The sequence below is a fragment of the Salvelinus sp. IW2-2015 genome, unplaced genomic scaffold, assembly GCF_002910315.2.
Source record: "Salvelinus sp. IW2-2015 unplaced genomic scaffold, ASM291031v2 Un_scaffold3304, whole genome shotgun sequence".
NCBI classification, from domain to species: Eukaryota; Metazoa; Chordata; class Actinopteri; order Salmoniformes; family Salmonidae; genus Salvelinus; species Salvelinus sp. IW2-2015.
The window spans coordinates 24,124-35,603 of record NW_019944588.1 but is presented as its reverse complement, the minus strand read 5'-3'; the positions used below and the strand labels follow the sequence as shown (position 1 = coordinate 35,603).

At 38.0% G+C, this 11,480-nt stretch overlaps 1 protein-coding gene across 1 annotated transcript; it reads right to left on the bottom strand.

Moving 5' to 3' along the window:
- Positions 1–1,095: 1,095 nt before the first annotated feature.
- On the bottom strand, positions 1,096–11,067 carry LOC139025805 (cell adhesion molecule 4-like). Its single transcript, XM_070440988.1, has 7 exons — positions 10,822–11,067; positions 4,463–4,807; positions 2,677–2,931; positions 2,141–2,404; positions 1,835–1,931; positions 1,692–1,746; positions 1,096–1,578 (listed from the first exon to the last, which is right to left on the bottom strand). The coding sequence occupies exons 1-7, from the start codon at positions 10,874–10,876 to the stop codon at positions 1,399–1,401; spliced, it is 1,251 nt and encodes a 416-aa protein (XP_070297089.1). The 5' UTR covers positions 10,877–11,067; the 3' UTR covers positions 1,096–1,398.
- Between the last annotated feature and the right edge of the window lie 413 nt (positions 11,068–11,480).

The window sequence follows — 11,480 nt, the reverse complement described above, 5'->3', positions numbered from 1 at the left end:
TGTAAGCTGGGGATGATTAGGTGACCTTGATGGTATGAGGGACAGCTTGGGAATTTAGCCAGGACACCGGGGTTAACACCCCTACTCTTGCGATAAGTGCCATGGGATCTTTAACAACCTCAGAGAGTCAGGACACCCGTTTAACGTCCCATCTGAAAGACGGCACCCTACACAGGGCAATGTCCCCAATCACTGCCCTGGGGAATTTATAATATATTCTTTTGACCTACTGGCCTCCTACTGGCCCTCCAACACCACTTCCAGCGAGTTAGCTAACTAGCTAGTTAGTTCACCTTTACCTAACGACGTTAGCTAGCTAGCTAGTACCATTTGACAACAGTGATCTGAGCTGTCATTATGCCGAGGAAAGCTGCTCTGAACCGCAGACTAAAGTGTGTGTTTGTGTGAAAGAGGAGTCTTCAGCTAACTGATCTTCAGAGCATTGGACCCAACATGAACCCTGACATAGGCTACATACAAGTTATCCTATCTGGCTAAACACTACACTATTGTGTGTGTGTGTGTGTGTGTGTGTGTGTGTGTGTGTGTGTGTGTGTGTGTGTGTGGTGTGTGTGGTGGTGTGTGTAGTGTGTGTGTGTGTGTGTGTGTGTGTGTGTGTGTGGTGTGTGTGTGTGTGTGTGTGTGTGTGTGTGTGTGTGTGTCACGCTGACTATAATGCTGACACAGAGAGATTTGAGATTTGTTTTTTTTTCTTGGTTCTGGGTTTGTTGTGTTCAGGTCTTCTTGGTTCTGGGTTGTTGTGTTCAGGTCTTCTTGGTTCTGGGTTGTTGTGTTCAGGTCTTCTTGGTTCTGGGTTTGTTGTGTTCAGGTCTTCTTGTTCTGGGTTTGTTGTGTTAGTCTTCTTGGTTTCTGGGTTTGTTGACTGTACGTAGAGAACAGAGGTGTCCTCCTCAGCTGCTTTGTTCCACCGTGGGCCTGGAGAAAGAAACATCCATTAAACTGAATGTGACTCCCAAATGGCACCCTACTCCCTTATAGTGCTTTTGACCGGTAGTGCACTAAATAGGGAATAGGGTGCCATTTGGAATGAAACCAGAGCCATTCCTTAAAACCCTCATCACATCACTCCTTCATTATAGACATGTCATAGTAATTGTCTTGAGATGTATATTGTAGTTTGCAGTTTCGGGAAATGCCATTTGGCCTGAAGAATACCCCTGGAATCTTTAAGACATTAAAACTGTGACTTTTCAAAAYGCCCACTGTTACACCATAAAATTGATGTAGTTCAATGAAATCTCATCAGATAGTGATGGAGGGAGTTCTCAGAGAACAATGAGGGGTCACCTGTTTTGCTTATTTGAATGACTTTGTCTACTCCTCCAATAAGCAGCAACATATGAATGACCTTGATGCTGCCTGTGTGTTCACAATGTTCTATATAGTATTGACTCTATGTTGTTGTAATGGTAGAATATGCTCAGAGGGTGGCAGGAGTTTGAATTTCACAGCAGCGTACTGGACATCCTGTTCCTGGTGGAAGGTGGCCACTGTCTGTGCTGCAGTAGGGGTCATGGCCATGCCTGGGATGTTGTCATACACTGGACTAGAGTCTCCCTGATGGAGAGAGAGAACAGACCATATAAATAGACCTGGGGACAGACAGCATGAAGAGTGGAAATTTCCCACAAAGCAATAAAATGATCTTACATCTGTTTGAACAGACTCACCTGTCCGTCGTCTGCTGTGTGTCTTGTGTCAGAGGTGGATTTGGATACCTTCTTCCTGTTTTGAAAATGAACGAATGAATATATGAACAAAGTAATGAAGATAATAAGGTGAAATAATCTTTAAAATATGCTTTTTCACTCACCTGAACCACATGATGCCAGAGAGACATGAAGCCAGTATGACACCCAGAACAACCACTATGATTCCTACAGCTGCAGTTATAACTGAGGTTTGTTTCTCTAAAAGATAATATAGATGATATGAGTACATGTTATTATGAAGTGAAAATGAATATACGACAATACAGGACATTAATACAATACTTGTATATATGAGACTATGTATAGCTATAAACCGAAGTGTAATGAGGCAAACTAAAAGATTACCTTGAAACATCATTTCTTATTGAACATCATTTTGTATTGAAGTATTGAAGATGGAACTTTACCTGCTATAATGATCATCAGAGCTGTAGAGTTCATAGATCCTCTTTCATTCTGGGCCTCACAGTAATATTCTCCTCTGTCCTCAGAGATGATGTTAGTGATGCTGTAACTCTGTCCTGATGCTTTAGGTGAGGTAACATTCTTCTTGTACCAGGTGTATTTATCCACAGGTGGGTTGGCATCACTGCTGCAGGTCAGAGTCACTGAACTGCCCTCCACTATTTCACCAGAGGGACTGACTGACACTGAGGTGTTCTTTGGGCCATCTGGTGTAAAAGACAGGGGATTCATTTATAGCAAAATTTGTGTTCACATTTTACAGGTGAGTTTGAAATCATTTAATTCAGAGTAAAAGACAATCAGAAAAATAATCATTAAAAAGAATGATGATATTGTGGTAATACAAATTCAAGGAAATGGATGTTACACACTAAAATATTTACTCATATTTATTRATATGGAAAACAATCTATTCCCAAGTCAATTATCAACATGATCAGTATATCAGACTGGACGTCTAAACCCCCAATGTACTGACATGTGACAGTGAGAGTCTCTTCAGCAGAGGGGAGATCCTCATGGCCTTCTACAGCACAGGAGTATCTGCCTGTATCCTCACTGCTGACTGAGAACAGGATATAGACAGGAGAGRAGGTGTTGCTGTTTGGTMKAGGCTGTCCATTCTTATACCAACTGWAGGCTGTGATGGGGTCCAGTGTACATTTGGTTCTACATGTCAGTGTGACATTCTCCCTCTCTGACACAGATGTAGGATCCATCTCCAACACAACATCTAGAGTATAAAGAAACAAATTATTATTATCGTCCTTTGTGTATAGCTGCCCTTAATAATGGTAATTACAGTCATTCATTAATGAATTTGATTTATTTAGTCAGGATAGTCAACTCTGTAGTAATTTCCACTGTTTTCCAGGAAGTATTGGGTTCAATAGAGTGAATTAAAACAGATTTAAACACAACATTCTCATTAGCATACATACAAAAGCACAGCTAAAATCACAGCATACACTGAAGCACACACATCATATGCATTAGCATACATACAGAACCAAACTCACATTACAGCTATTGTGGCGGATGAATCAGAAATTAGTTGGGTAACATAGATAAGATGGTTTATTTGCATAATATGCTTATGTGAGATACTTGTCATTAGAATGTATCCCTTTGGACTATAGGGTTGGCAGTTGCACTTTTCCCTTCTCAGCTAGGGCTCAGTCACTTGGGGCCCAGAGAGGGGAGAGGTCAGGCTTGTCTTTCACATGTCCCTGGTGCTATGCAGAATATCAGAAAGGGAAGAGGACAGAATGGAACATTGTCTTCATATGTGAATGTGTCTTTACCTATTCTTAAACCATGTGAAGGGATGGCGTGATTAATGGGGAACCAATTACTTGTCTCCCTGTCTGTACGCCAGTCACTCCCTCATTTTCCCATTGGGGGGAGGAGTATGGCAGTGTCTGGAAACATTGTATGTCCCCTCTGATGTTGCACTTATCTTGAGATAGTGTATGACCTAGAGGCTCACTCCCCTCAGTGAGCTTGTCCAGGAGTGGGGTCAAGAGGGGGTTTACTTGAGATGGGAGTATCTAGAGTTGACAATTGATATATGTCATAGGATGAGTTGGTGTTTTTGTACTATGAAGTACCAGGAACGAGATTAGAACCTCGTCTTAGAGACCAAACTGAACGATAATTTATAGCGAATTCTGTCTGGCTATGAGATACTCCTCTCTCAAGTAAAAGTCTTTCTTTGTGAACAGTTCCTATTCCTGTGGTTTGTCATGTCGACTAGGGGGGTGGATCTTTGCTATAAAAGATCTCAGTTGCCATTATGTTGACACTCTCAACGGTTCATTAGAGATACTGAATTGTTGATAGTCAAATGCTATTGCAAAGCTTAATTATTATTAAAGATGTAGTTTAAGTACAACTCTGACTGGTGTGTGAAGTCTCTCTCTCTCTCTCTCTCTCTCTCTCTCTCTCTCTCTCGTATTACAGAAATTAATCTACCACACTATCTAGATATGTGTCATAGATGTTATGCATTGGAATACATACAGAACCACACTCACATTACAGCTATCTATATATCTAGATAAACCAATCAGGTAGGTCAGTGTCTTATCCTGATATCTGACCTGGAGAAAATAAATACCACTGTAAATCCCTTCGTCACTAACGTATCACTCTAGTACAAAGATAGAAGAAATCCTATGTTATATAGACATAAATACAAACCAAGACAATTTTCCTGAACTAAATGAAATTCAACAGTTTAACTATATTGAATGTAACTGTACCTGTGACAGACAGAGTCACTCCAGGACTGCCAATATATTTCCCTCCGGTCTGATCTGTTAGTAATCTGAACTTGTACTCAGCAGAGTCCCTCTCTCTCAGGTCTGTGATCCTCAGTGTGTGACCATTCTTCTGATCTCCATGATACTCCAGACGACCTGCATACTCTGGGTCCTGACCTAGATCTTCAGGTTCTTTACCAGTCCCAGATTCAGTGAACCAGAAGGTTTTTGGGGCTGTACCACTGGGATATGTGTAAGAGCAGAACAGATCCACTTTTGACCCCTTCAAGGCACAGATACTATTCTTGGTGTAAGTCACACTCCAGCCATCCTGACCCAGTATCACTGAAACAAGGTCACACAACACAATGGTATCAGAATTAAGCTAATGTATCTCTGTAATGTGTCTGTATCTCTGTAATGTGTCTGTATCTCTGTAATGTGTCTGTATCTATGTAATGTGTCTGTATCTCTCTAATGTGTCTGTAACTATGTAATGTGTCTGTATCTCTGTAATGTGTCTGTATCTATGTAATGTGTCTGTATCTATGTAATGTGTCTTTAACTATGTAATGTGTCTGTATCTCTGTAATGTGTCTGTATCTATGTTATGTGTCTGTAACTATGTAATGTGTCTGTATCTCTGTAATGTGTCTGTATCTATGTAATGTGTCTGTATCTCTGTAATGTGCCTGTATCTATGTAATGTGTCTGTATCTCTGTAATGTGTCTGTATCTCTGTAATATGTATGTTTCTCTGTAATGTGTCTGTATCTCTGTGATGTGTCTGTATCTCTGTAATGTGTCTGTATCTATGTAATGTGTATGTATCTCTGTAATGTGCCTGTATCTATGTAATGTGTCTGTTATCCTCTGTAATGTTGTGTCTGTATCTCTGTAATGTGTCTGTATCTCTGTAATGTGTCCTGTATCTTGTATGTGTCTGTATCTCTCTGTAATGTGTCTGTATCTCTGTAATTGTGTCTGTGTCTATCTCTGTAATGTGTATGTATCTCTGTAATGTGTCTGTATCTATGTAATGTGTCTGTATCTCTGTAATGATGTCTGTATCTCTGTAATGTGTCTGTAACTCTGTTGTGTCTGTATCTCTGTAATGTGTCTGTATCTCTGTAATGTGTCTGTATCTCATGTATGTGTCTGTATCTCTGTAATGTGTCTGTATCTCTTGTAATATGTGTGTCTGTATCTCTGTATGTGTCTGTATCTATGTAATGTCGTAGTCTGTATCTTCTGTATGTGTCTGTAATCTCTGTAATGTGTCTGTATCTATGTAATGTGTCTGTATCTCTGTAATGTGTCTGTATCTCTGTAATGTGTCTGTATCTCTCTGTATGTGTCTGTACTATGTAATGTGTCTGTATCTCTGTAATGTGTCTGTGTATCTCTGTAATGTGTCTGTATCTATATAATGGTGTCTGTATCTCTGTAATGTGTCTGTATCTCTGTAATGTGTCTGTATCTCTGGTAATGTGTCTGTATCTCTGTAATGTGTCTTGTATCTCTGTAATGTGGTCTGTATCTCTGTAATGTGTATGTATCTCTGTATGTGTCTGTACTTCTGTAATGTAGCTGTATCTATATAATGTGTCTCTGTAATGTGTCTGTAATGTGTCTGTATCTATATAATGTGTTTGTATTCTGTAATGTGTCTGTATCTCTGTATGTGTCTGTATCTCTGTAATGTGTCTGTATCTCTGTAATGTGTATGTATCTCTGTAATGTGTCTGTATCTATATAATGTGTCTGTATCTCTGTAATGTGTCTGTATCTCTGTAATGTAGCTGTATCTAATATAATGTGTCTCTTGTAATGTGTCTGTTATGTGTCTGTATCTATATATGTGTCTGTATCTCTGTAATGTGTCTGTATCTCAGTAATGTTCTGTATCTCTGTTAATGTGTCTGTATCTCTGTAATGTGTCTGTATCTCTGTAATGTGTCTGTATCTCTGTAATGTGTCTGGGTATCTCTGTAATGTGTCTGTATCTTGTAATGTGTCTGTATCTCTGTAATGTAGCTGTATCTATATAATGTGTCTCTGTAATGTGTCTGTATCTCTGTAATGTGTCTGTATCTCTGTAATGTGTCTGTATCTATATAATGTGTCTGTAATGTGTCTGTAATGTGTCGTATCTCTGTAATGTGTCTGTGTCTCTGTAATGTGTCTGTATCTCTGTAATGTGTCTGTATCTCTGTATGTGTCTGTATCTCTGTAATGTGTCTGTATCTCTGTAATGTGTCTGTATCTATATAATGTGTCTGTAATGTGTCTGTAATGTGTCTGTATCTCTGTGATGTGTCTGTATCTCTGTAATGTGTCTGTATCTCTGTAATGTAGCTGTATCTATATAATGTGTCTCTGTAATGTGTCTGTATCTCTGTAATGTGTCTGTATCTCTGTAATGTGTCTGTATCTCTGTAATGTGTACGTATCTCTGTAATGTGTCTGTATCTCTGTAATGTGTCTGTATCTCTGTAATGTTGTATGTATCTCTGTAATGTGTCTGTATCTCTGTAATGTAGCTGTATCTTTATGTGTCTCTGTAATGTGTCTGTAATGTGTCTGTATCTATATAATGTGTCTGTACTCTGTAATGTGTCTGTATCTTGTAATGTGTCTGTATTCTGTAATGTGTCTGTATCTCTGTAATGTGTCTGTATCTCTGTAATGTGTTGTATCTCTGTAATGTGTCTGTATCTATATAATGTGTCTGTATCTCTGTAATGTGTCTGTATCTCTGTAATGTAGCTGTATCTATATAATGTGTCTCTGTAATGTGTCTGTAATGTGTCTGTATCTATATAATGTGTCTGTATTCTGTAATGTGTCTGTTCTAGTAATGTGTCTGTATCTCTGTATGTGTCTGTATCTCTGTAATGTGTCTGTATCTCTGTAATGTGTCTGTATCTCTGTAATGTGTCGTATGTACTCTGTAATGTGTCTGTATCTCTGTAATGTGTCTGTATCTCTGTAATGTGTCTGTATCTCTGTAATGTAGCTGTATCTATATAATGTGTCTCTGTAATGTGTCTGTATTCTGTAATGTGTCTGTATCTCTGTAATGTGTCTGTATCTATATAATGTGTCTGTAATGTGTCTGTAATGTGTCTGTATCTCTGTAATGTAGCTGTATCTATATAATGTGTCTCTGTAATGTGTCTGTATCTCTGTAATGTGTCTGTATCTCTGTAATGTAGCTGTATCTATATATGTGTCTCTGTAATGTGTCTGTATCTCTGTAATGTGTTGTATCTCTGTAATGTTCTTATCTCTGTAATGTTACGTATCTCTGTAATGTGTCTGTATCTATGTAATGTGTCTGTATCTCTGTAATGTGTCTGTATCTCTGTAATGTAGCTGTATCTATATAATGTGTCTCTGTAATGTGTCTGTATCTATATATGTGTCTGTATCTCTGTAATGTGTCTGTATCTCTGTAATGTGTCTGTATCTATATAATGTGTCTGTATCTCTGTAATGTGTCTGTATCTCTGTAATGTGTCTGTATCTCTGTAATGTGTCTGTATATCTGTAATGTGTCTGTATCTCTGTAATGTGTCTGTATCTCTGTAATGTGTATGTATCTCTGTAATGTGTCTGTATCTCTGTAATGTGTCTGTATCTCTGTAATGTGTCTGTGTCTCTGTAATGTGTCTGTATCTCTGTAATGTGTCTGTATCTCTGTAATATGTCTGTATCTCTGTAATGTGTCTGTATCTATGTAATGTGTCTGTATCTCTGTATGTGTCTGTATCTCTGTAATGTGTCTGTATCTCTGTAATGTGTCTGTTATCTCTGTAATGTGTCTGTATCTATTAATGTGTCTGTATTCTGTAACGTGTTGTATTCTGTAATGTGGCTGTATCTCTGTAATGTGGCTGTAATGTGTCTGTATCTATATAATGTGTCTGTATCTCTGTAATGTGTCTGTATCTATGTAATGTGTCTCTGTAATGTGTCTGTAATGTGTCTGTGTGTGTCTGTATCTCTGTAATGTGTCTGTAATCTGTAATTGTCTTATCTTATAATGTGTCTGTATCTCTGTAATGTGTCTGTATCTATGTATGTGTCTGTATCTCTGTAATGTGTCTGTAATGTGTCTTGTATCTTGTAATGTGTCTGTATCTCTGTAATGTGTATGTATCTATGTAATGTGTCTGAATCTATATTTACATTACATTTAAGTCATTTAGCAGACGCTTCTATCCAGAGTGACTTACAAATTGGTGCATTCACCTTATGATATCCAGTGGAACAACCACTTTACAATAGTGCATCTAACTCTTTTAAGGGGGGGGGGGTTAGAAGGATTACTTTATCCTATCCTAGGTATTCCTTAAAGAGGTGGGGTTTCAGGTGTCTCCGGAAGGTGGTGATTGACTCCGCTGACCTGGCGTCGTGAGGGAGTTTGTTCCACCATTGGGGTGCCAGAGCAGCGAACAGTTTTGACTGGGCTGAGCGGGAACTGTACTTCCTCAGAGAATATAATATATATAATATATATAATGTGTCTGTATCTCTGTAACATGTCTGTATCTCTGTAATGTGTCTGTATCTATGTAATGTGGCTGTAATGTGTCTGTATCTCTGTAATGTGTATGTATCTATGTTATGTGTCTGTATCTATGTAATGTGTCTGTATCTCTGTAATGTGTCTGTATCTATATAATGTGTCTGTATCTCTGTAATGTGTCTGTATCTATGTAATGTGGCTGTAAGTGTCTGTATCTCTGTAATGTGTCTGTATCTATATACTGTGTCTGTATCTCTGTCATGTGTCTGTATCTCTGTAATGTGTCTGTAATGTGTCTGTATCTCTGTAATGTGTCTGTATCTCTGTAATGTGTCTGTATCTCTGTAATGTGTCGGTATCTCTGTAATGTGTCTGTAATGTGTCTGTAATGTGTCTGTATCTATGTAATGTGTCTCTGTAATGTGTCTGTGTCTCTGTAATGTGTCTGTAATGTGTCTGTAATGTGTCTGTATCTATGTAATCTGTCTATGTAATGTGTCTGTATCTATGTAATGTGTCTGTATCTCTGTAATGTGTCTGTATCTCTGTAATGTGTCTGTATCTATGTAATCTGTCTATGTAATGTGTCTGTATCTATGTAATGTGTCTCTGTAATGTGTCTGTGTCTCTGTAATGTGTCTGTATCTATGTAATGTAAATGTATCTATGTAATGTAAATGTATTTATGTAAAACATAGGGACCACAATGTAAATAAGTCCCAGACTTTATTGTGGCAATCCTTTAAAACAACAATCCTGGTCACTTTTAAAAAACTGTGTGTACATGTATATGTATTTTTTTAACTGACTTTAAAAACTTAACTTTAACTTTAAAAATCAATCAATCCAAGCTGTGCAGCAGCCGTTTGATGAATGGAAAGAGACATTTGTTACAAAACACCAAAAAGTTGAATGACATTCAGAGATTGTCTTCAATACTGGGTACTACAAGGTAAGGAGGGATGTATTTTCTGTTTGATTGTGGTTTTATATGATATTGAAGTGCTAAAAGTCATTATGCTTTTGTTTATTGGTTGTGTGGTGCAGAAACCTGTTGGTAGAAAATGTGAATATATTTTATATAATTATAAATATGGCATCAAAATGATGAAACTCTGATTTCCCGCCAGCTGTTCGCTGTCTGCAGCCGGCTCTGATCGTGGTGTAATGAAACAGGCAGGGAGAGTGAGCTCGTCCGTGGTGGTCGGCGAACCCCTCAACCTTCCGGCCAATATCTATATATATGTATATATATATAATATATGTGCCACAAAAGCTGAAGCGGCAAAGTCAATTTTCCCATTAATAAACACACAGTTGCAATATAATGATTACTAAGATTATTCAATATAAAAGCGCTAAACCTCTAAAAGCTTCACTTATACAAAAGTTTTATTTGAACCCTAAATGGTTCTCAAGTAGATTACTAAGAAAAGCTCATCGATTGGTTATAAATGGCGTTTTTGTCTTTGTGCAGATTGCCATGTCTCATTTTAGATTAATTGAAAATGATACTTTTTTTCAAAGGATCTCTCTGTTTCAAACAAGCATTGCAGAGCTACAATTTCAATGTCATCCCCCGGAAAAGATAGAACAAATATTACAACAAATATTATGGCTGAACTCAAATGTGCTGGATGATAAAATACCTGTATTTATGGGAAATATGTTTGAACGTTGTGGATGGTTGTGCTTTAAGATAACTATTTAAAGTGAAGTGGAGACGCCTAACAGAACACACCAGAATAACATTATGATTCATAACCTTTAGAAATATCTGTAGATTGATAAACAGAGCAACTAAAAAATAAGAATGAGCCCATACCTGCTACAGACCAGAGAAAGACCACCAACACACTTCCTGCTGTTCTCAAGGCCATTGTTGCATCTCCCACCCTGCAGTCTTAGAAACATAAACAACAACTCACTCTATAGCTGGTGAATAACTCCACCTGATACATTGAAGTAGAAACTGTAAATGGGGTACAGGGCCTCATTACTGAAAATGAACCAGGCTCATATTGTGTTGTGTTGTATTGTGCTATATGGTTGTCTATGTGAATACTGTCTGTCTGTAAGTCTTTTGCATTATGTATGTAATGTGTGTGACGTGTTGCATGTCTGTCTACATCTGTCTATTTAAGATGACATGCTGCAAATGATGCAAAAATAATAGTCATCACCATCATCATTATAAACAACAACAATAACAATCACTTATTGAACAGATCGGTAAACGCATATTTCTACATTGATTGTTGTGAAGCTGTTTATTCTCAGATCCCCAAATATAGGATATATACTCCCTATCAGTCACAGTATAGATGTCAACCCTCCTCCCTATCAGTCACAGTAGAGATGTCAACCTCCCTATCAGTCACAGTATAGATGTCAANCTCCCTATCAGTCACAGTAGAGATGTCAACCTCCCTATCAGTCACAGTATAGATGTCAACCCTACTCCCTATCAGTCACAGTATAGAT